General features: G+C 42.0%; 1 protein-coding gene across 4 annotated transcripts in view; it reads left to right on the top strand.

Moving 5' to 3' along the window:
* Window positions 1-17030, top strand: part of LOC137524285 (complement factor H-related protein 1-like) — a 149712-nt gene extending 132682 nt beyond the window's left edge. For 3 of the 4 annotated variants that reach the window (XM_068243968.1, XM_068243966.1, XM_068243969.1), the window contains 3 exons: window positions 7582-7785; window positions 12560-12751; window positions 16758-17030. In XM_068243968.1, coding sequence (XP_068100069.1) covers window positions 7582-7785; window positions 12560-12750 — 395 coding nt within the window. In that variant the 3' untranslated portion in view covers window position 12751; window positions 16758-17030. The remainder of the gene's footprint in view (window positions 1-7581; window positions 7786-12559; window positions 12752-16757) is intronic. The other variant, XM_068243967.1, reaches the window with a different exon arrangement.
* The last annotated feature ends 9061 nt before the right edge of the window (window positions 17031-26091 follow it).

The following is a 26091-nucleotide window of genomic DNA, read 5'->3' as shown; positions in this document are numbered from 1 at the left end:
ACTGGCAGGTGGGATCAGTTGTCTCAAAAAAAACACACTGTTGTCAGAATCCGCTCTGCTGGCCTTGATTCCCTGGACAGTTTGTTGGTTTCCTATGCAGGTTGCATAGTTCAGTCCAGGGAAAAGAGGCCTTTTTGTCAGTTTGCAAGATTCGGGAGGCTTGCGGATTTGCATCCACTTATCTTGCAATCTGCTTGTCTGCTTCCTTTGAAGGTTTTCGGTATAAATGTCACTTCCTCCCAGAATTCCTTGCTCGTCATAGGTTCTGTTTGGTGAAGCCTGACTTTAGAGCCTCAGCCTCTTTGTATCTTATTGCTGAATATTCTAGTGTAGTTAATTATTGGGGAGTGCACTTTGCACTTCTACTAGTGCTGTCAGTTTGTGTTTTATTTGTATTGTCTAGTTTTGTCTTGTCCTGTACTTGCGATTACACTATCTCCAGTGGTGGCTGATAGTGAATCGTTTGGTCTGTTTTGTCTGGAGCAAACGCTTGCTGTTGTCTGGTGTTAGGCAACCGATTAGCAAGCATTCTCGGTATCTGTTTGTCTTTGTTTTTCTTGTTAATTTGTTAGTTAGGATTGGTATGTTTTGTCACTGTTGCTCTTAACGTGTGGTGACCGTGATATTAACACGCTTGTCACTGTTGCGCATAACGTGCGGTGACCGCGTTTAGTTAGTCCATTTGTTATTTTCCTTGGCGTTCGGATTGTGGTTATTTGCTGTGTATTCCTTTACTCTATTCTTGCTTTGTCTTTGCTCAGTCTTGTGTTTTTGACAGCAATTGCCTCTGTTGCGATTGGCTTTCTCACTCTAGTCTGTTCGCTTGTGATATGTCTACCGTCGCTGGGTGACGACTAGATTGGTAGACATTCATACAGTCTGTCTCTGTTCTTGCTCTCTTTTGAGTTGCTACCTTGTTTGTTTTGCCCTGTGTTGTTTCATCGTGCTATTTCTATCTGGCATCTGTGGATGTACAGAGGACTTGTTCCTCTGTGCTCCACAGCTCCACCTGCTGGTTGGAATTCCCCTCTACAAATATATACTGGGTACTTTGCTTCTGTGATTGTGGGGGATTTCCATCCGCTTCGGCGCACTTGGTGTGCGCTGACTGTGGAAATCGCCCCCAGATCATTACAACTGTATTGTAAATAATTTTGTCTTAGTGTTGCACCAAAAGACAGTACTGTCAGTGGCAGCTGGGATCAGTTCTCTCCAAAAAACACGCTGTATTGCAAATAATTTTGTCTTAGTGTTGCACCAAAAGACAGTACTGTCAGTGGCAGGTGGGATCAGTTGTCTCCCAAAAAAAACACTGTATTGCAAATAATTTTGTCTTAGTGTTGAACCAAAAGACAGTACTTTCAGTGGCAGCTGGGATCAGTTGTGCCCATAATAAAAACACAGTGTATTGCATTTTACTGATGGTTTTTTTTTTTTAAGTACTTTCAGTGTCAGCAGGGATCAGTTGTGCCCATAAAAAAACACACTTTATTGCATTTTACTCTTGCTTAGTGTTGTATAAAAAAGCAGTACGTGATTAGTGTGTTTAGTGCAGGCAGGCAGGTTCAGAGTGCTCACTTGTATTCAGCTAGCCAGTCATACACTTTAGCTACTATTTACAGACAGTCAGACTGCCACTGCAGTTCGTTCACCATGTTTCGTGAGCCCATCATGAGTTTCTCACAGACCTCCACTGTGAGCAGCACTAACAGCAGCAACAGCCAATGCCCCACGCAAGTTATAACATCCAGCCCAGCAGCCAGTGATCAGCAGCAGCCCTCCCCGAGTGAGAGCATTGTGTCCCTTGATCCGGCGCCAGGGCGATTATTGAGGGCTGCCGTTGAGGAGATGATGGGGCCTGATGTGGTGGAAAAGGTTGGGCTCGGGCCAGCATCCCAAATTAATGTTGAGGACAATGAGGGGTCTGTGTCTGGGGATGTTGGGGTGGCAGAGGTGGTGGGAGGGGGGTTAAGAGAAGAGTTCTATGATGATGATGATGATTGGGACCATCTGTATGTGCCTCAGCCCCCGGAAAACATGTTGTATCTTGTGTTTAGGTACTAAAATCTGCGTTCCCACTGCCCAGGTCATCGGATGCATATAATTTTTTGGGCAGCACTATCAAGCACCAACCTCTCTGGCTCCTTCTCCTCCACCGCCTCTCCAAACTCTACCTCATCCAGCAGTTCTAACTCAGCAATAGGTGCATGGAAGTGGTGCAGCACAGCTGTTGCCATGCGTCAGCAGGCCTTATTAAAGAGAACCTGAGGTGTGTTTAAAGAATGTTATCTGCATACAGAGGCTGGATCTGCCTATACAGCCCAGCCTCTGTTGCTATCCCAAACCCCACTAAGGTCCCCCTGCACTCTGCAATCCCTCATAAATCACAGCCGTGCTGTGAGGCTGTGTTTACATCTGTAGTGTCAGTCTCAGCTGCTCCCCCGCCTCCTGCATAGCTCCGGTCCCTGCCCCCCTCCCTTCCCTCCAATCAGCAGGGAGGGAAGGGATGCAGGCGGGGACTGGAGTTCTGCAGGAGGTGGGGAGAGCAGCAGACTGACACTATAGAGATAAACACAGCCAGCTCTGACAAGCTGTTTGTCAGCAGCATGGCTGTGATTTATGAGGGATTGCAGAGTGCAGGGGGACCTTAGGGGGGTTTGGGATAGCAACAGAGGCTGGGCTGTATAGGCAGATCCAGCCTCTGTATGCAGATAATATTCTTCAAACCCACCTCGGGTTCTCTTTAAAGCTAATCTGCCGTGGAGATAAGCAGCACACGGGTGCTGAAATTTGGAAGAGAATACAGGAACAGACCCAGTTGTGGCTGGCACCGCTGGACCTGGCTGGAACCAGGCCTGGTTGTGTGTGATAATGGGAGCAATCTAATTTGCGCGTTACAATTGGCAAAGCTGAGACACATCCCTTGCCTGGCCCATGTTCTGAACCTAGTGGTTCAGCAGTTCCTGAGGACATACTCAGACGTGGCTAATCTTCTGCAGAAGGTGCGACGAGTGGCAAAGCATTTTCGCAATTCCAGTACCGCTTCGGCCGCACTCACCAAGTTGCAGCAGCGATTCAGTCTACCCAACCATCGCTTGGTGTGCGAAGTCCCCATGTGCTGGAATTCGACGCTGCACATGTTAGCACGCCTTTGCTAGCAGAAGAGTGCAGTAGTCCAGTACCTGATGAAGCAGTACCGAGGCAGTCAGCCTCGGTCAGACTGACTTCCGCTAACCCAGGACTAGGAGGGGAGCAAAGAACAACACAAGCTGCAGCTAGTGCCCACAAGGGAATGGTATCGGCAGTGTCCAAGGAGTGGCAAAGTTTTCTGACACCCAGGCAGCAGCCCACAGAACAGCGTTCGCGCAGTTCCACCTCCAACACCGCTCGCCTGCAGTGGATGGTCAAGGACTACATGTCAGATGGCATAGCCGTGTTGAACGATCCATCAGTCCCCTTTAATTATTGGGTCTCTAAGCTAGACACCTGGCACAAACTGGCAATGTACGCAATAGAGGTGCTGGCTTGCCCTGCCGCCAGCGTTATGTCCGAACGTTGTTTCAGTGCTGCCGAAGGCATCATTACAGATAGGCGTATCCACCTGCCCACAGCAAATGCAGACCGTCTGACACAAATACAAATGAATAAATCATGGATTGGAACCGACTTCGCAACACCCCCCGACCAAGCACCATGAACATCTGTGCTGGGTTAGCGTTGCCGGTCCCAGATAGGAATAGGACTGCTTTTCAGGAATATCTCCTTTGTATAATATTTATCAATGCATGGCGGCAAAATGCATTGGTTTAAAGTGAACCTGAGGAGAATGAGATGGAGGTTGCCGTATTTATTTCCTTTTAAACTATACCAGCTACCTGGCAGCTATAATGATCTATTTGGACGCAGTGGTGTGTGAATTAAACCAGAAAGAAGTATGCAGGTAATCTTGCCAGGTCGGACATTATTGTCAGAAACACCTAATCTGCTGCATGCTTGTTCAGGGTCTATGCCTGAACGTATTAGAGGCAGAGGATCTGCAGAACAACCAGGCAACTGGTGTTGCTTAAAAGGAAATAAATATGGCAGCCTCCATGTCACTCTCACCTTGGGTTCACTTAAGCATGCATTTTGTCCTCATGCAAGGCCTGGGCTGTGTCAGAAAGCGTGGCCTTCTTCTCCTGTACCTCCTCTTCCATCCTGTGTGCTGGGTTAGCGTTGCTGGTGCCATTGGTAGGACTGCTTTTCAGGAATATCTCATTTCTATTATATATATATATATATATTGATGCATGGCGACAAAATGCATCGCTTTAAGCATGCATTTTGTCCTCATGCAAGGCCTGGGTTGTGTCACAAAGCGTGGCCTTCTTCTCCTGTACCTCCTCTTCCATCCTGTGTGCTGGGTTAGCATTGCCGGTCCCATTGGTAGGACTGCTTTTCAGGAATATCTCATTTATATTATATTTATCGATGCATGGCGACAAAATGCATCGCTTTAAGCATGCATTTTGTCCTCATGCAAGGCATGGGTTGTGTCACAAAGCGTGGCCTTGTTCTCCTGTACCTCCTCTTCCATCCTGTGTGCTGGGTTAGCGTTGCCGGTCCCATTGGTACTACGACAGCTTTTCAGGATCTCATTTGCCCCCCCCACCCCCCCCCCCCCCCACACACACACACTATTTCCAAGCCATTTTGCAGAAGTTTCCCAGGAATATTCGGGTCCCTATTGACTTCCATTATGTTCGGGATTCGGCTCGAATATGCCGAATATCTGGACCATGTTCGGCCGAACCGAACCCGAATATCTGGATGTTGGATCAACACTAATCCCGACCTTGTTTCCCACATGTGGTCCAGAGCAGTTTTGACAGTTTAGCCATGTCCTTATTTAATCAGAAATAACTTTATCCCTACTTATGACACAGAAATTAAATATATGTTGTTTTTTTCAAGACAAACTAGGCTTTCATTGTATGCCATTTTTTCCCTCAATTAATTTTGTTTTCTATGAATTTTAATGGGAAAACAAAGCAAAAAATAGAAAAATTACATTATTTCTCAGTTTTACCAATTCCAGTTTAAAAATAAAAAGTGCTACTGTAGATAAAAAAACACAAATTTTGTTTGGCTATTCTTACCGCTTATCACAAAATTTAGATTATGTTCCTGTCACAATTTATGGTGAAGATATTTGATTCTGAAATAGTGCTACAGAGTGTATTTTTCACTATGAACTGAGAAAATACAAGTATTTTTAATGGTAAAAATCAATCTCATTAGCTCAGGAAACCTATTCCCTTTTACCAATTAGTGCTGCATCAGATAGTGCCAAAAATGTGCACAGGAGCAAGCCCAATCCTGCACAGCACTGCTTCTGCTACAAGACGTATATCTACTGACTCGTGGCTTAGATGAAGTCACAGAGGACGTAGATATACTGTAGTGGTGGATAAAAAGTAACAATGGTTGGATAATGACAGATGTGCTGTGGAAGGGCATTCCAGAGGAGGGGTGAAGCACGTGCAAAATCTTGTATACGTGAATTTGAGGAGGTCATTCTAGAGGACATGAAGGTCATGTGCAGATCTGAGTTTGTGATTAGGTTGGTATCTGGAAACTAGTGGGTTGATGTAAAGGGGAGAGAGGTTATAGAGAGTGGAGAGCTTTTAGGTTAGGGTTAAGAGTTTTAACTGGATTCTCTGGTTAATTGGTAGCCAGTGAAGAGCTTGACAGAGAGGAGCAACAGCAGAGGGGGAGTGTATCGGTTGGGTGCTGCAACTCAGACGTCTGATTATAGGTGATCTGCAGTATCACCAATAATACAGACACTATACCTGATTATGTGGTGATCTGCAAAATCACCAATAATGCAAGTATAGCTGGTAGAGATACTGACAGAGTTGTGTATTAGTGCAACCGTAACTTTAATAGTAGAGAGGAACTTTACCAGAGGAGCTGGTAAAGTACTATCAATACACTGACTGTATATACTAGCACAGACCTTTCCAAAGGGCTGGAATAGGTTCAAACAGTGGGAGAATAGGAAAATACAGACTAGTCCTTCACCAGAGAGGCTGGCCAGGTACCAGTAGTGAAAGTGACTGTATAGACTTGATCTGACCTTTCCAGAGGAGCTGGAAAGGTGCTATCAGTCACTAAAGGAGCAATAAGAAACTATCTCCCCAGAGAAGCTGGTGAGACAATAGTACCTCACCAGTGGCGAGGGCCCACTGGTGAGTAGAGAGGTCAGACAGGCTAGGTTCGGCAACAGAGAGATAAGTATCAGTACAGAATCGTGAGACAGAAGAGTAATCAGTAATCAGGCAGAGTTCGGCAACTAATAAGATAGGCAGAAGTACAGAAGGGTTAAGCAGGAAGCAAGGTCAGAGGTATAGCCAGAATCATGCACAGGTAATCAAATACAATATAACAACAATCCTAGTCTTGGTGTGAAGTCCCTGGTTTCAACACCTGGCACTAGTCTAAGGTCTGAGCGCTCAAACAAAGTATTCACGACAGGGAACGAATGAAGACTGGAGGCTTAAGAAGCGGAGGCACGTTTCCAGCCACTCCCACCACGGAATCTGCCAATCGGCGCGGCGAGAGTCATCAGTGACATCAGCCAACCAGCAGGTCAGCTGATGCGCCTTCTGCACGCATAAAGGTCCTGTCTCTGCGCGCGCCCGCGCGAGACAGAAACCCTATGAGCGGGAGATAACATTGTTCCCGGCATGCTAGACGCCAAGGGAACAGATAACGCTTGAGAGCCAGGGAGAGAGGCGGCTGCAGACCCCCCGTGCGAGTCAGCAGCCGCCAGACCCATGCTTGTTACAGGGAGCGAGAAAAAAGATGAATTAGATGAGTAGCTGAGTTCAGTACGGATTGGAGCGGGGCCAGTCTGTTAGTTGGTAGTCCACAAAGTAGTATGCTACAATAGTCCAGATGAGATATTATACGATATTATACTGTTAGTTGGTAGTCCACAAAGTAGTATGCTACAATAGTCCAGATGAGATATTATAGGATATTATACTGTTAGTTGGTAGTCCACAAAGTAGTGTGCTACAATAGTCCAGATGAGATATTATACGATATTATACTGTTAGTTGGTAGTCCACAAAGTAGTGTGCTACAATAGTCCAGATGAGATATTATATGATATTATACTGTTAGTTGGTAGTCCACAAAGTAGTGTGCTACAATAGTCCAGATGAGATATTATATGATATTATACTGTTAGTTGGTAGTCCACAAAGTAGTGTGCTACAATAGTCCAGATGAGATATTATACGAGAATATTAGTTGTGTCTTGAGTGAGAAAAGGTCAGATGTGAGGTATGTCTTTGAGTTGGAGATGACAGGAGCTGGTTAGAGAGTGAATGTGAGGTATAAGAGAGAGAGAGAGAGAGAGGAGTCAAATATTACCTCTAATCACGGTCCTTTGGTAACTGACATTATGGGAGTGTTATTAACATTTATAGTATTACGCTTTAGAAGAGAGTTTTTATGTGATATGGGAGTTATGGCACATTGTGTGTGTGGTATTGCAATTAATTAATTGTATATCTTTCTTACTTTTAGCACCTTGCACAGTAAAAGAAGTTGCTCTGCTACAAAACAATATACATCAAACATCAGAAGAAAATAAATATAAAAAAATATACAAGGTACATGCTGAATACACAACATTTCAGTGTGCTCCAGAATATGAAATATTGGATTCAAAATTGCTGACAGTTCAGTGTTTAGATGGAGTGATAAACTTGCCAACATGCTTAAAAAAAGGTGAGAACAAAAACCGGGACTGTGTTTGCAGTTTTGTGTGGGTTTCATGTGCATGTAATTCAGCGAGATTCACACTGGCAGTAAGAAACGGTCTGGTCACAGATCATAACGTAACGGATCGTAACGGATGGGAATGGATACAATTTTAACCTATGGATTCATTTGCATTGGTCCATTTGAACGGATCAATTTTGCACGCTCTATTGAATGGACCATAAGTTTGGTGCTGCTGCGATTTTTCCAGAATTCCGAATTTTTCTTTTTTTGGGGTCGATATTCAGAAGTTTCTTTTTATGAGCTCTGGCCATTTATGCCAGTTATGTAATTGTAATTTTACTGTACTGTAATAACTATAACATTAGTTATGGTTAGTGAAAATTTTTGAAAAAAAAATTCCCAATAGGTCTCAAGTTCACATGGAATTTTTACATTTTTGTATAGAATTTTTGCATTTTCACATAGCATTATCAACAAAATTCTGCATCATTCCATGAAATTTTGTAAATTCTACAGTATTCCGCACAAAACTCAGAATTACCCGGTGGAATTGAAAATTCCCAAGAATTCAGAATTTGGAAATTCTTACTAGATTGACCACATGCTGGTTTCAGGTGTGTAATTCGGGCACCACTGATTCCAGAATCATCAAGAGGACTTCCAGGTGACTGGTATTGTTCGAAAGAAAATAAATATGTCAGCTTCCATATGTCTCTCACTTCAGGGTCCCTTTAAAGGACAACTGAAGTGAGAGGGAAATAAAGGCGGCCATATTTATTTCCATTAAAGCAATACTAGTTGCCTGACTCTCCTGCTGGTCCTCTGCCTCTAATACTTTTATCCATAGACCCTGAACAAGCATGCAGCAGATCAGAGGTTTCTGACATTGTCAGATCTGACAAGATTAGCTGCATGCTTGTTTCTGGTGTGATTCAGACACTACTGCAGCCAAATAGACCAGCAGGGCTGTCAGGAAACTGGTAAAGTTTAAAAGGAAATAAATATGGCAACGTCCATATTCCTCTCATTACAGTTGTCCTTTAAACACTTTCAAGTCAATGGTGTTTCTGATCTCCACTTTTACACAACTTGGCCAATATGCAATTCACTTTTTCTCCCAAGTTTTCTCCCAGGAGATAATTTTCAGCTTCTTTTTAAAATAGCTTTTCAGCAGTTTGATATGTAAAAAAGTACCAAAAAGTAGGTAAAAAGTACTATCAAAACTATTTTGAGCACCTTCTTGCTTGCTGGTGGCTTAAAATGCATTTTATTAATAACTTTAAAGATATCACCTAGGAGAAAACTCAGGACAAAAAGTTAATTGAATATGGGCCCTTGTGTACTAATTTTTTTTTTAATCTTAAATGCCTTGCAGTGGAGCTTCTTTTCTTCACTTTCGAGTATAAACAGCACTACTCTACTTTTTAAGGCATACATATGAACTGGCCGCTGGGAGACTTGGGGGCAGGATACAGCCGGTATATGGCTTATCCTGCTGCTGAACAAGTGCCTGGCGGCTTTAAGCACTTGAGGACCGTGGGCTTTACCCCCCTTAAGGACCAGGCACTTTTTTCCATTCAGACCACTGCAGCTTTCACGGTTTATTGCTCGCTCATACAACCTACCACCTAAATTAATTTTGGCTCCTTTTCTTGTCACTAATAAAGCTTTCTTTTGGTGCTATTTGATTGCTGCTGCGATTTTTACTTTTTATTATATTCATCAAAAAAGACATGAATTTTGTCAAAAAATGATTTTTTTAACTTTCTGTGCTGAGATTTTTCAAATAAAGTAAAATTTCTGTATACATGCAGCGCGAAAAATGTGGACAAACATTTTTTTGATAAGAAAAAAACCCATTCAGCCTATATTTATTGGTTTCGGGAAAAGTTATAGCGTTTACAAACTATGGTGCAAAAAGTGAATTTTTCCATTTTCCAGCATCTCTGACTTTTCTGAGCACCTGACATGTTTCATGAGGGGCTAGAATTCCAGGATAGTATAAATACCCCCCAAATTACCCCATTTTGGAAAGAAGACATCCCAAAGTATTCACTGAGAGGCAAAGTAAGTTCATAGAAGATATTATTTTTTGTCACAAGTAAGCGGAAAATGACACTTTGTGACAAAAAAAAAAAGTTTCCATTTCTTCTAACTTGCGACAAAAAAAAATGAAATCTGCCACGGACTCACCATGCCCCTCTCTGAATACCTTGAAGTCTCTACTTATCAAAATGGGGTCATTTGTGGGGTGTGTTCACTGTCCTGACATTTTGGGGGGTGCTAAATTGTAAGCACCCCTGTAAAGCCTAAAGGTGCTCATTGGACTTTGGGCCCCTTAGCGCAGTTAGGCTGCAAAAAAGTGCCACACATGTGGTATTGCCTTACTCAGGAGAAGTAGTATAATGTGTTTTGGGGTGTATTTTTACACATACCCATGCTGGGTGGGAGAAATATCTCTGTAAATGACAATTGTTAGATTTTTTTTACACACAATTGTCCATTTACAGAGATATTTCTCCCACTCAGCATGGGTATGTGTAAAAATACACCCCAAAACACATTATACCACTTCTCCTGAGTACGGCGATACCACATGTGTGGCACTTTTTTGCACCCTAACTGCGCTAAGGGGCCCAAAGTCCAATGAGTACCTTTAGGATTTCACAGGTCATTTTTGTTTCAAGATTACTCCTCACGGTTTAGGGCCCCTAAAATGCCAGGGCAGTATAGGAACCCCACTAATGACCCCATTTTAGAAACAAGACACCCCAAGGTATTCCGTTAGGAGTATGGTGAGTTCATAGAAGTTTTTATTTTTTTGTCACAAGTTAGCGGAAATTGATTTTAATTGTTTTTTTTCACAAAGTGTCATTTTCCGTTAACTTGTGACAAAAAATAAAATCTTCTATGAACTCACCATACTCCTAACGGAATACCTTTGGGTGTCTTCTTTCTAGAATGGGGTCATTTGTGGGGTTCCTAAACTGCCCTGGCATTTTAGGGGCCCTAAACCGTGAGGAGTAGTCTTGAAACCAAATGTCGCAAAATGACCTGTGAAATCCTAAAGGTACTCATTGGACTTTGGGCCCCTTAGCGTACTTAGGGTGTAAAAAAGTGCCACACATGTGGTACCGCCGTACTCAGGAGAAGTAGTATAATGTGTTTTGGGGTGTATTTTTACACATACCCATGCTGGGTGGGAGAAATATCTCTGTAAATGACAATTGTTTGATTTTTTTTACACACACTTGTCCATTTACATTTACAGGTAACCTGTGTAGGAGGATTTCTCAGGCCCCGCTGGGCCGATTTGCATAATTTTTTTTATTGCACGCAGCTAGCACTTTGCTAGCTGTGTGCATAGTACAATCGCCGCCACTCGCCGCCGATTCACCGCTACCCGCCGCGCCGCCCCCTCCAGACCACTTGCGCAGCCTGGCCAATCAGTGCCAGGCAGCGCTGAGGGGTGGATCGGGATTCCCTCTGACGTCCCGACATCCATGACGTCGGTGATGTCATCCTGCCCCGTCACCATGGCAACCGGGGAAGCCCAGCAGGAAATCCCATTCTGAAAGGGATTTCCTGCTTACTCTGATCGCCGGAGGCGATCGGAGTGGCTGCGGGGATGGCGCTGCTCAGCGGCTATCATGTAGCGAGCTCTGGGCTCGCTACATGATTTAAAAAAAAAAGTGCTGTGCTGTCCCCTATTTGCGGGAATTGGACCGCCAAGGGGGTTAATGATGGTTCGGTATTATCTATAGGATATCTGAAATGCAAAGACGCAATTACTTTTTTTTTTTTTTGTCAAGAGCTAAGGAACTTATAATGTCATCATTTTTGTACAGCAAATTATCTCAAGTAGTTATAAGGTTTCAGAAGGTTTTCCTAATAGTTTAATACAAATTTATATAAAGGAGTCCACAGTTTGGAGGTTGTGTATGACACTAACCAGTACTTGGTTAGAACATTCAAACATGTCTAGAAAGAGCAGATATCAGTTGTTGTCTAAATGCAAACTTGGCCTTGTTCTCCCCACTGTGGATGGTTTCCTTTGGGCCCTAATATCAAGCAGCCTTTGAACTGAACACAACCATAAAGCAAAACGCAAAAAGTGTTAGAATAAGTGTAAAAACTTTAATCATTAAGCCATACTAACATATACTGTACATATGCAATACAGATACAGATAAAATACGTAGTATTGTTCCATCCCAATATAATACTGAACAGGTTCCAAAAATAATCACGGGGTTTTAAATGAACAGTTTGTCTTTTATTCTCTTCAATATCAATTTCTTCAAGATCATAAGACCAGCATTCAATAACAACGGATTCCAATATGGCATATAGATTGCCTGACACATGTTTCACGGCTCAGGGCCGCTTCCTCAGAGGCACACCGTATATGTACACATCCAATATGGACCCTCAAAATGTGCCAGCACGTGGTCTCAGTGACTGTGGAGACAAACATTCAACGACGTCAGCCTGGACACATCAGTGTCCGGGAATAGACACTGTTCATTGTTTAGGGCACTGCACTCCTCCCACAATTGCATATAGTGTGCTTAGTCCAGACCAAGATGTCTACAATTCTGGAACCTTGGTAGACATCATATGTGATGACCATTATGTCCTCACTGGCAACAATAGCATGAGGTGTGACAGAGGCGAATGGAGTGACCCACCAGAATGCCTTAGTAAGTACCACTAATGGTTTTGTAAGGAAACATTTTTAAAACCCATTTAATAAAGCCTAAATGCTATTTTTTAGGGCCCTGTATCATTTCTTCCAGGAGTCTGAAGAACAATAACCTTGATCTGCAATCACTAGATGACCTGAGTAAAATTCATAAACATCTTACAGAGGTAAATGTGAAATGTAAAGAAAACTTTCGGAGTTCAGGACCCGTAGCAGCTTCATGTCACGACGGAGTTATGAAATATCCAAGATGTCTTCCTTAAGGCAAGAGTTACTTATTTTGATGTAACGCTATTCTCCTAGCAGAGTAGATTGAATAAAAACGTTGCAATTTTTTGCCCTGTTATAAGGGTTCTAGAAAGTTTTGGGCAGAAATTACGCCTATGCGGGATCACACATAATTTTTTTTTGTGAATGTTTTCAAGCATACAAACTGATTTTTCACATTGAATAATTAAATAGCCGCATGTGTGCAGTATATTGGCTGATGAATGCGATTTTTTTTCTTCATTCAAACGTATTTTTCGCATTGAACATTTAACCAATAGCTGGCACAGAACACTGGCGAATAGATGCAAATATTTTTATGGGTTGAACGCAAATTATGCATAAATTGCATAATTACAGGTGTAATTACGATTCACAAAAGTAGTATGCTGTACGTAACGTTAAATTATGCAAAATTTTCCGTAATCGTAATTGATGCATTACGAGCACCAGTTGTTCTAGAGAACAACATATGCAATTCAAGAGAGGCAATTTTACTACTTGTCTTTTTTTCCCCAAAGGAGGTGTGTCAGGCAGGTTTACACTGGACTCATTGTTTCTACTGGAATTGTAGGCTTCAATATCTATAAAAACTGGAAGAAACCTTAAGCGTTTGGGTGTATCTGGTCTGTAAACTTTGATTTGTGAGAGGCTAGGAACTGAGAGTAAAAAAAGACACCAGGAGCACCAATATTTTAGAGTTGTATTCGTATTTGTATTTTTGGACACTGAAAATGACACAGCCCAGACTTAGGTGCGCCTTGTTAAAGGGATTCCACCATGAAACTCCAATGGCTCCAGGTTTTTGATCACCAGTGGTGAGAAAGTCTGAAGAAGCAGAGAATTAGCAACAGTGTCAAAGGCAGAAGGAAAGTTTAGGAGTAATTGTACAGTAAATTAGCATTTGGAATCAGATTCTGCAAATGGGAGCTTACTTATGTACAACGTAAATGATAATAGTTTCTGTAATTCTTGAGAAAGTCTGTAATACTTATTTAGTTCACTTTTTCTCACAAGATTTCTCCTAGGTGATAGTTTCACATCTTATAATTAACCTCCTGCCGACCGCGTCACGCCGATGGGCGTGGCCGCCGCGGCAGCCCCAGGACCGCCTAACGCCGATCGGCATAAAGTCCTGGGGCCAGCTAATGCAGGATCACCTGCTTGGGGGGTGGAGCTCCGCCCCGCCTTCAGTCTCCAAGCGGCTATTGCCACTCAGGAGACTGATAGACGGCGTGATCGCCGTCTATTTACATGTACAGCGCTGCGACTGGCAGCAGCGCTGTACTGGGGACAGCCGTGTCACACGGCTGTCCCCCTGGGGGACAAGAGAGCGATCGGCTCTCATAGGCAGAAGCTGACTGGCTGCGGGGAGGGGGGGGGAGGGAAGGTATTTAAAGAAACAGTTTTTTTTAATTAAAAAACAGTATCAATAATATTTATACAAAAAAAAAATAAACATGGGGGAGCGATCATGAAAGGGGGGGGGATCACTTGTGTGCTGTGCGGCCCTGCAGCTTAGCCTTAAAGCTGCAGTGGCCTATTTTACTAAAAATGACCTGGTCACTAGGGGGGTTTAGCACTGCGGTCCTCAAGAGGTTAAAATACCCTTTAAACCACCAGCAAGCAAGAAAATACATAGAACAAATTTGGCAGTACTTTTTTGCCTACATTTTGGTACTTTTTTAATTGCTGAGTGCTGAAAAGTTATTTTGAACAGAAGATAAAAAATAATCTCCTTGGGAACAATTTGAGGTCCTTTCTACATGTGCATTGCAAGAGTGTGTTGTGTTACCCTGCTTTCCCACAGGGTAACGCAATGGCAATGTAAGTGTATGGGGCCTTCGGCACTTACCACTTCGGAATTGCCGCCAAAGTCATTGGAGTAAATGGGCGACACATGAATTGGAGAGCTGGACGGTGCAGCAAACATGCGCGGATGACGGAAATGCCAGTGGTGTAATACTTGTCAAGCAGGGAGTATGTCACTAAGCTGGGGGTGGGCCTATGCATATGTCCCTGCTGCAGGGTCATATGTTTGTCATTTTGGTGTTGCGGTGCAATGCGACAGGAGCATCTCAACACACCCCAATGCAATTTAAAGGACCACTATTGGGTAAAAATTGTACAATTTAAAATACATGTAAACACATGCAAGTAAGAAAAATCTTTCTCCCGGAGTAAAATGAGTTATTCATCCCTTTTCTCCTATATTGCTGTCACTTACAGCAGTTACTAGAAATCTCATGGAACTGACAGGTTTTTGACTAATCCATCCCTTCATTGTGGAATCTCAGTATTTCATTATTTTATTTTTATTATTTTTTTTTTTTTTTACAAAAGTTCTCCCTGGAAAGGATCTATAATAAAGATGCTGGCCACCACCCTTATCTGTTTGCACACTATTCTGGCAGTTGGGCTGATTAACTGCCATTCACAAAGTGCTTTTGAAAATAAAGAAAACCCTGAAAATCCCCCATGGGGAGATGAACTGTCAGTTTTGTCACATTTCTACCTCCTATTGTAAGTGACAGCAACATGGGAGAAAAGTAATCTATGCCACATTTTACTCTGGGAGAAATATACTTTTTATTTAAAGAGGAGCTGTCAGCCATACTATCTCAGGAAAAAAAAACAAATATAGAAGTAGATAAATACTTGCTCTACTTACATAACAGATGTATTGCACTGTCCACGTTATGATTCCTGTGAATTTTATAAAGGAAAAGTAGAGAATCCTATTCGAGACAGTTTCCATATTTTCTGTGGCTATTTTGAAGCCAGTCGTGATGTAATATCCACCCTTAGTCTCCTCTGCCTGATTTGCCCGCCCTTCTCTATAGAAAGTGCATTGTTTCAGCCTGAGAAATTTTGGCCAATCAGAGAGGAACAGAGGTGTGGGAGGGGAAAACAGGAGGGAAAGAGGCTTCAGCCAATCAGGCTGCATTAGTTAAGTCTGAGGGGAAGTAAGGAAGCAAAAAAAGACAACCCAGCATGCCCTGCAACTTCTCTTTTGTGTACCAAATTTTCTGTGTACCAAATAAGAGTCATGTAAACTGGGGAATGGTAATTTATCAACAAGAAAAATAATAGTGATTTTTAACTTTTGGATTGCCTGATTAGCATCCTTATTACTTGTTTACGAGATAAAAATAAAGAATTGATTTTTGATTTTATGCCCGACAGTTATTCTTTAAGTGTTTTCATTCATTTTTAAATTTTATAGTTTTTCGCGATAGTGTTCTTGTAAGTGTAAAAATTGCCTAAGACAAAAAAGAGATTTAAATAAGGGCCTGTATGTTTAACAATGACCTTTACTCCTAACCTATTTAAGCCAAAGCATTTACACCCTTATACCTTACCTTATCCTTCACTCCCCAAAATCTCAGCTCCAGCCTCCCTTCTATATTCCTTGCGCTAACCTTTACTCCCATCCTAAACCAGCTCTATTACTTACACTCAATTACAGGCTTTACACTAGCCTTACTTCAGGGCTATACCACCTTAGCCTTAACGCCTGGTACACACAATGAGATTTTTTGGCAGATTTCCAATCGATTTTCCAATTGATTTTCCATTCACTTCTATGGAAAATTGATCCGCAAATCAATCGCAAATCCGATCAGACATGTTGGAAATGATCGATCTGGCAGTAAATATGTCAAAAAATCTCATGGCTGTTAACTCTGTCAAGAGTTAACTCTGAAGTATTTGGCCAATCAGAGGATGCAAAAAATGACAAAAAAAAGAATCTCCAAAAATCGAAAATTCAGAAATCTTCAGAATCAGTAATCGACATTGGCGAAAACCCGGATTTCCAAAGAATAAAATTTGCATTTCCGGCCATCCCTAATCATATCTCATCTTAGACAAACATGCTTACCTTTCTTCTACTTCCACTACCAGTACGAATCCCTGTTGTATATGAGGATTTTCTTTGCTAGTGACCTTGATCACTACTAGACTAACAAATCTTTTTTTTTTTTTTTTTTATTATTCCCAGGAGAGTTTTCACTTTGAAGATGCTGAGATGGTGCCCAAATGCAAAAGGCTTCACTCTCAATCATTAGCTATTGGTAGACACCATCAGCAGGAAATGGATAAAAGGCTCTGATGTGATGGCCAATTACAGATACTGCTGCCGAAATTACACACCTCATCAGAGAGACATATTTTGTGTTATCCCTTCTGTTATATTTACTCTATGTTTAAAATTCAAACCCCTTTAAAAGGAAACTGTAGTGAAAATAAACATAATAAAATCATTTTTTTTTTACATTATGATATAGTTATTTAGCTAGTGTTTACCTATTATAAAATATTTCCTTTCCCTGATTTACATTGTGAGATTCATCACTGGTGGGGACAGCTTTAGTTCTGCCAGGTGATCTGTATGGAATGTTCATTAAGCCTGGTTCACACTGCAAGAGCTTTTTTTAGCGCTAGTGATTTGAAAAGCTTTTTGCTAATGCAATGCTATGGATGATTTTAATAAAATCACATTGTTCAAGTAAGAACAAACTCATAACATTTCATTAGCAAGAGCTAATGGTGGTGGCTGGATGGTGTAATGGTTAAGGGCTCTGCCTCTGACACAGGAGATCAGGGTTTGAATCTTGGCTCTGCCTGTTCAGTAAGCCAGCACCTATTCAGTAGGAGACCTTAGGCAAGTCTCTAGTGGCTGCTGCTCTGGCGCTTTGAGTCCGCCAGGAGAAAAGCGCGATATAAATGTTATTTGTCTTGTCTTTGTCTTTTAAAATCACAAGCGCTTAGAAAAAACTCCTGCAGTGTGAATCAGCCCTTACTGAGATTCCTATGCACAGAGGGAGGCATTGCTTGCTTAGCAGTTGAAAACATTATTTCCCTCAATGCAACGAAGTTCACAGACAGCAAACTGTCAGGACCATGGTCCTGACATCACACTGTGGGAGGGGTTTCACCACAATATCAGCCATACAGCGCCACCTGATGAATCATCAGAGAAAAGGAAAAGATTTGTGGGGGGCAGTGGATATCAGCTACTGATTGGAATGAAGTTCATTCCTTGGTTAAAGTTCCTCTTTAAAGACTAGAGCAAGTTCAGCATTTTATTCTCAATGATCTTTTAATTGAACCTCACCATTGTTGAAAAGAAAAGCAAACCCTTTATTTCATCTCCACACATTTCTTGGATTATAGACAAACAGTATTTCTAATGCGTACCTCCATTTTTAAGGGCATGTGAAACACTGTTGAACTTTGACCCCTATATGCCATTGTCCCACATTGCCAGTAATCTACCAATTAATAGAAACCTTATTACATTCTAATATGACCAAAGAGAGGGCTGTAAACTTTTGAACCCTAGTAGACAACTTTTACTCAATCTAGGTTTGCTAGATCAAGGGCCTGATGCACAAAAGACCAGTAACTTTGATTTGATCACATAGTGCATGGCAGTTTTGCTGGTCCTGGTGCCAGGGGAGCTCCAGCAAGCATGAGAAAGTAGTCCACCAGCCTCAGGGTTAAGTGCTTGTAAATCTCGGGGAGTCCTAATAAGGCAAGAGGTCCATCAAACCTGTGAATGTAAAGTCCAAAACATGCAAACACTCCCATGTAGGACTCAACCCTCAATGGATATTATACCCAACTTCTCTTTATTCTATAAATGGGGTAATGCAGCATAAACAGCATAACGTTTTGGGCCAACCGCCCTTTGTCAAGTGCTTAAGCTTCTGATACAAAGTTACAACACATATAGACATCTAAGTATGATATACAAAACACACACGCGCTGACACTAGACAGAGCTTTCAATGATATCCTCCCGCATTATAAAAATTAATAAAAAATTGTGTACATATAGATTACAGTCTTCCCTGTTTGCCTCCTCCCTTTTACAACAGAATATAGCATAAAGAGGTGGCACTACTAGGGATCGGCTATACACATCAATCTCCCTGTCACAGTCCAGTTAAATTATATACTAAAAATGACAACAGTCTTTTATGGCAGCTTGATCTTCATAAATACTTCAAATTTCTCCTTATTGGCAATAGATAGCCTCCACCACACCGCACCAACGGTGTAGCACACGGAGGAACTATAGGAACCAGCCTGCCTGTGGCCAACAAAGCGGGGGAGGGCCCGCCCCAAGAAAAACTCTGTGCCTTGTTTTTACATTGGAAAATGTGAGTGCAATTGATTTTATAAGATAATAAATATCATACAGTATTACGCTATGAGAGGCCTTTTTATTGAGGTTCTGGGAGACAAGTAACATATGTAAGGAAGACATCGTGCCTGTTGGTGAGCGAGACAAGTGTGATCCATCTGTGCCTGAGAGGTGGGGGACGACCTGGTAATGGTCCCAAGGCTTTACTAGACCTGTCTGGGGGTCTTAGTGGATGGTGAGTCTGGCACAAAGGTGTGGTGGAGGCTATCTATTGCCAATAAGGAGAAATTTGAAGTATTTATGAAGATCAAGCTGCCAAAAGAGACTGTTATCATTTTTAGTATATAATTTGACTGGACTGTGACAGGGAGATTGATGTGTATAGCTGACCCCTAGTAGCGCCACCTCTTTATGCTACATATAGACATCTGACTACATGCCACACCAAGCTATTGGGAGGGGGAAGTTTCATGCTCTCATGCTTAACCAATAGTTAACCCTTTCCAGGGCAAAGAGCAACCACACCTATTAACCACTTGAGGACCGTGGGCTTTACCCCCCTTAAGGACCAGGCACTTTTTTTCCATTCAGACCACTGCAGCTTTCACGGTTTATTGCTCGCTCATACAACCTACCACCTAAATGAATTTTGGCTCCTTTTCTTGTCACTAATAAAGCTTTCTTTTGGTGCTATTTGATTGTTGCTGCGATTTTTACTTTTTATTATATTCATCAAAAAAGACATGAATTTTGGCAAAAAAAATGATTTTTTTAACTTTCTGTGCTGACATTTTTCAAATAAAGTAAAATTTCTTTATACATGCAGCGCGAAAAATGTGGACAAACATGTTTTTGATTAAAAAAAAACCATTCAGTGTATATTTATTGGTTTGGGTAAAAGTTATAGCGTTTACAAACTATGGTGCAAAAAGTGAATTTTCCCATTTTCAAGCATCTATGACTTTTCTGACCCCCTGTCATGTTTCATGAGGGGCTAGAATTCCAGGATAGTATAAATACCCCCCAAATGACCCCATTTCAGAAAGAAGACATCCCAAAGTATTCGGTGAGAGGCATAGTGAGTTCATAGAAGATATTATTTTTTGTCACAAGTAAGTGGAAAATGACACTTTGTGACAAAAAAAAAAAAAAAAAAAGTTTCCATTTCTTCTAACTTGCGACAAAAAAAACCAAATCTGCCACGGACTCACCATGCCCCTCTCTGAATACCTTGAAGTGTCTACTTTCCAAAATGGGGTCATTTGTGGGGTGTGTTTACTGTCCTCGCATTTTGGGGGGTGCTAATTAGTAAGCACCCCTGTAAAGCCTAAAGGTGCTCATTGGACTTTGGGCCCCTTAGCGCAGTTAGGCTGCAAAAAAGTGCCACACATGTGGTATTGCCGTACTCAGTAGAAGTAGTATAATGTGTTTTGGGGTGTATTTTTACACATACCAATACTGGGTGGGAGAAATATTTCTGTAAATGACAATTTTTTAATTTTTTTTACACACAATTGTCCATTTACAGAGATCTTTCTCCCACTCAGCATGGGTATGTGTAAAAATACACCCCAAAACACATTATACTACTTCTCCTGAGTACGGCGATACCACATGTGTGGCACTTTTTTGCACCCTAACTGCGCTAAGGGGCCCAAAGTCCAATGAGTACCTTTAGGATTTCACAAGTCATTTTGAGAAATTTAGTTTCAAGACTACTCCTCATGGTTTAGGGCCCCTAAAATGCCAGAACAGTATAGGAACCCCACAAATGACCCCATTTTAGAAAGAAGACACCCCAAGGTATTCCGTTAGTAGTACGGTGAGTTCATAGAAGATTTTATTTTTTGTCACAAGTTAGCGGAAAATGACACTTTGTGAAAAAAAAACAATAAAAATCAATTTTATTGATTAAGAAAAAAAAAACAACAATACACCCATACATCTTGTGCTGAGATACTTACACAAATACTCCTCTGTTTGGTTCAAGGACAGTTGGACTGAACAGATCAAAAGGTTTGTGATTCAGAAGGCTTTCAGTGTTATGGAATTCCCACTGATCATTTCTGAGACTCTTAAAAGTGATGTTATACCAACATGTGTAGAGCATATACTGTACATGTTCTATGAGGCTGATACACACAACCTGCAATATCACATGTATGACCTCTTCTTATTTGTTTTTATTTTTCCTTTGTCTATAAAGTAACTTTTCAGCACTTTCCAAGAAAAACAATCACTGAACAGGCATTGTTTCTGTTTAACTTAAGTGAAACTTGTTTTTTATGCCCTTATTTTAGTACTTTTGCTGGCTGTGTGCTTAAAAGGTTTCATTGACTGTAAGCTCGCAAGGGCAGGGCTCTCTCACCCTTTTTGTGTCTTGGAATTTGTTATGCATTTATTGATATTAAATCTGTCACTTTAATTACAAATTCTGTATTTTGGACCGACTCTGTATTGTGTATATTGGTGTACACAATTGTCTGTATTATTTTGTACCCCATGTGTATTTCTTACTTTGTGCGGCACCACAGAATATGTTAGCACTTTATAAATCAATAATAATAATACATTGAGATAAGATAAAAAAATAGATAAGTACTGTAGGATGATTAACACGACACTCATTAATTATTTTACCTTATTTCTTTCCCTTATCTAAAAATAACTTTTATAAAATAACAAAAAAAAAATAATTCCAAAAGAATTGTTCCTACTAATTTAACTTTAATAATTTTTTTGCAACTTTTTTTTTAAAAAAATCAATATGGTGGCCTTATAGGTAGGTGGGCCAGGGGCCAGCCAATGAGCTCCTCTTGCAATCAGTGTTGTGGCTAAAGTGAATCGCTGTGGGCAATTACAGCGGCCTGCAGCCAATAAGCACCATGCTAGCTGCAGACGATTAGAGTGGGACACAGCCAATCAGCACCACGACTACATGGAGCCAGCCAATGAGCATTCCATCCAATTAGTGTAGGCTGCAGCCAATCGGCTCGACTGTGGCCAAAGGCAATCAATTACAGTGGGGCAGCAGGGGTCCATGGAAGGACACATAGACATACAGTGGATGGATTCAAATTATTATTATAGATCATTTTTTCCTCTTTAGGTGCTTCAAAGGTAGCTAACGTAAACATGGAAAAAAAGAGAGATGATGAACAAGAACAGTGTCACAAATAGCGGTGAAGCTGCTGCGGTGGACTACGCTACCACCGCAGCTGCCTCTGCCTCCCTGCCTGACTGTGTCCCCACACCCCGGGCTTCTCATGCTCCGAGGATGGGTATCTCTGCTGCACACAAGGTCACATTAGCGCATGCGCGCGCGCATCGGCAGGACCTTTATGCGGGGAGGAGGCGCGTCAGCTGACCGGCCGGTTGGCTGACGTCAGAGGGCTACGCTCGCCGCTTCTGATTGGCTGATAAGCACGGAGGATTCACTCGCAACTTGTCTGCTGTTGCGAATACCTCGTGTTAGCGCTCAGACCTTTGATAGCTATAATTATAATTCATTGAAGACTGTATATTTATCTGTGTATGACTCTGGCTCGTTTCTGACTACTCTTCTGCTTTACGCTTCTGTACTTTAGCCCATCTGATCTTGTTGCCGACTCTGCCTGTTTACCTTCTTGCCTGTGCCTTCTGATTTTGTACCTTAGCTTCCTGTCTGTTGCCAACCCGATTAGTCTGACCACTCTACTCTCACCAGTGAGCCCTTGCCACTGGTGAGGAGCCGCTGTACTGTTAGTTCCTACCAGCTCCTCTGGTGAGGTATCTCTATACTTATCAGTACATACTGTTGCACCAAGCACCTATCTTTGTATTTAGCTATCACAACAGTTGTTTGATATTCTTGCATTATTGGTGATTCTGCAGATCACCACATAATCAGGAATAGTGTCTGTATTATTGGTGATACTGCAGATCACCTAATAATCAGACATCACTTACTTGCTGACACCAATCGTTACAAACAGTTCGTTAACTTATTCCAATATTTTTTTTGGCTACTTCCTACCTTGATCTATTTTTTAAAGACATTTCAGTCAAATATAAGCCTATTAATGTCAGACTTGCCATTGGTAGCATAGGCAAACACTTGGGGGGATTACAGCTGCCCAGAATCCCCCCTCAGATCAGGGCTAGTGCAGTGTCTGGGGACAGGCACACATTGAGACACCAGAATATCTGCAGGTATCCTGCCGCTCACAGCACTGCCCCCTTTCTTTCCCTGCTAGAGTTGACTTTGGACGGAGCAGCAGTGTGTGTACAGAGCATGGAGCAGCAGTGTGTGTACAAAGCATGGAGCAGCTCTGGGGAACTTAACAGAGTCAGGTATGAGCACAGCCCTGTGCCCTGCTGTGTGAATGCTTCACTTTCCCCTTCATTACCAATGTCGAGTGTCCTCATTATTATCTGTATCCAAACTGCTCCTGATCGATCCCGTTGTCGGTCGTTCGGTCGGAAAATTGCATTATGTGTACCCAGCATGATGTCCTACCATATTATTATACTGTATTGTGCGTGGCTGAGGGAGACCTTTCAGGAATCCCCCCCCCCCCTGAAAATCCTGGGTTTGCCCCTGGGTAGACCATAGTTTATAATCTGCAGTGGACAAGAAGGCAGTTTCCATAATAAGTATAAGAAGAGCAGCAAGCTAGAAACAGAAATAGAACTCACAGTAGGCATCTGGGCTTTTTTCAATTTCTCGGTACAAATACAGTATGTAGTCCATTTGCACACGCCCACAGTATCACCATAGTCTATAAATATAGGTGGAAGCATTGACCTACAGTTGTTAAAACGACTTAAAAAATAGACCTTACCAGTAGTGACTAGCAAGACAGAGGACAGCAATCAACATCTCAGGTGCCACATTGCAAGCAACGGAAGGTTTCTCCACTAAGCGGTAGATCAAGATGGGGATTCCAGAGATATGCTCCAAAGACACACCTAATAATAATACTAACACATCTGTATCATTACTTGACTTTTTACTAGTATTTGTAGAACAAGTCATAGGAAGACCCATGTACATTTTAGTCAGGGTGTGTGAACTTAGGTGATCCCTTCAATAAAGGGTTAAACTGAAAGGCACCATCAACCTTTTCCTCATATCCTTGGGCATCGCACTGAATCAGGGGATATTCAAAGAGTTTTGTGCCCACCACTCTTGTGCATGGTGCTTTACAAAGTCCCATCCTTCCTTGCAAAACACCACCCCCACTGCCGGTCGGCATTGGGTGATAATAACTAGAGTTCAGTAGTGATGATCGTTATCTGCTTATTACAATTACACAAGACATTGTGTAAAATTGCAAGATCAGGGCCGCACATAATTTAATTAGAATTTGGAAATTCAACTGATTTCCAGGATTTCACGTAAATCCATTTGTAAAGTTGCGTAGTTATGCATAATTTTGCATAATTTTGTGCCTGCTTTAGTGTTTGATAGCAAAGCTCCCTCATCGATTTTCTCAAAAACTTTAAGGTCTTTTTAGTTTTTTGTTTTTTTTTACTTGTTCCCATAATTCTCCTTGATACATAGTATTTTAGTGTCAAAAACATGTGTGGGGGCTTTGCTATTAACCTCTAAAGTCGGCACAAAATTATGTTTAATTACACAAAATTACGGTTCCTGATTACAGGAACAAACTAAATTAATTACAATTTTTTTTCCGAAATATTGCATTACAATTTTGCTTTGTAATTGTGACTTATGAAGCGAAATTACGATAATGCAAAATTTGTGCCCATCAATAGAGTTGAGGGAGAACCAAGTTGGTGTTAGGCAGGGAGGTATAGTTACCAATTCAAGTACCACTGAATAACTCAAATAAACTTTTACTGTTAAAAAAAAAGTACCACTGAATTGGGAGGAAAAAAAACTGAACCAAGCAAATGGAGGGCTAGATTACCTTATCCTGAGAAGCCTGGTGCTGCTCATTGTCTTTGGGGTCCCTCCTGTTCCCTGAACCCAGTCCTCTTTTCTTCAACTGGCTTCACTTCAATAAGCCTCTTGTAATATCACCAGGGTCGGACTGGGACACTAAGGGCCCACCAAGGAAGTTTCAGCCTAGGGCCCACCAAGGAAGTTTCAGCCCCCCCCCCCCCCCCATTTTGGGCTCACATACACATGTACTCTAGAAATTTTGCATCAGTTTATGGTAGGGAAAAGATCGTGAGCACTTCTGAGGACAGTCTCCAATAGGCATATGTCCACATGCGGCGAGCGCAGCGCGCCGCAGCGAAAGTAAATGGGTGTCACAACGCACTGGAACATCGGCGTGGTCACGATGAGTCATGGGCAGACTTAAAAAAAAAAAAACACAACATAAGTAGCGGTGTTATTCACAGAGATTAGGTCCGACCAGATACATTTTAGATAAAATATTCAAGTAGTTACATGCCTCATGATAATTCATCGAGTAGTCAAATCGCAGCAGATTTTCCGACAAAATGCAATCAGGTTGGCGGCAGATACCCCCACAAAATGCAATCAGGTTGGCGGCAGATACCCCCCAAAATGCAATCAGGTTGGTGGCAGATACCCCCCCCCCCAAAAAAAAAGTGGGCAGCAGTGACCAGAAAATCGTAATGTGGGCAGCAGACACCTGAAAATCGCAATGTGGGCAGCAGTGACCAGAAAATCGTAATGTGGGCAGCAGACACCTGAAAATCGTAATGTGGGCAGCAGTGACCAGAAAATCGTAATGTGGGCAGCAGACACCTGAAAATCGTAATGTGGGCAGCAGACACCTGAAAATCGTAATGTGGGCAGCAGACACCAGAAAATCGTAATGTGGGCAGCAGACACCTGAAAATCACAATGTGGGCAGCAGTCACCAGAAAATCGTAATGTGGGCAGCAGACACCTGAAAATCATAATGTGGGCAGCAGACACCTGAAAATCGTAATGTGTGCAGCAGACACCTGAAAATCACAATGTGTGCAGCAGACACCTGAAAATCACAATGTGTGCAGCAGACACCAGAAAATCACAATGTGTGCAGCAGACACCAGAAAAACGCAATGTGGGCAGCAGTTACCAGAAAATCACAATGTGGGCAGCAGTGACCAGAAAATCACAATGTGGGCAGCAGTGACCAGAAAATCGTAATGTGGGCAGCAGACACCTGAAAATCGTAATGTGGGCAGCAGACACCTGAAAATCACAATGTGGGCA

This window comes from Hyperolius riggenbachi, chromosome 7 (genome assembly GCF_040937935.1).
Source record: "Hyperolius riggenbachi isolate aHypRig1 chromosome 7, aHypRig1.pri, whole genome shotgun sequence".
NCBI lineage: Eukaryota > Metazoa > Chordata > Amphibia > Anura > Hyperoliidae > Hyperolius > Hyperolius riggenbachi.
This window is presented reverse-complemented; position numbering and strand designations above follow the sequence as displayed.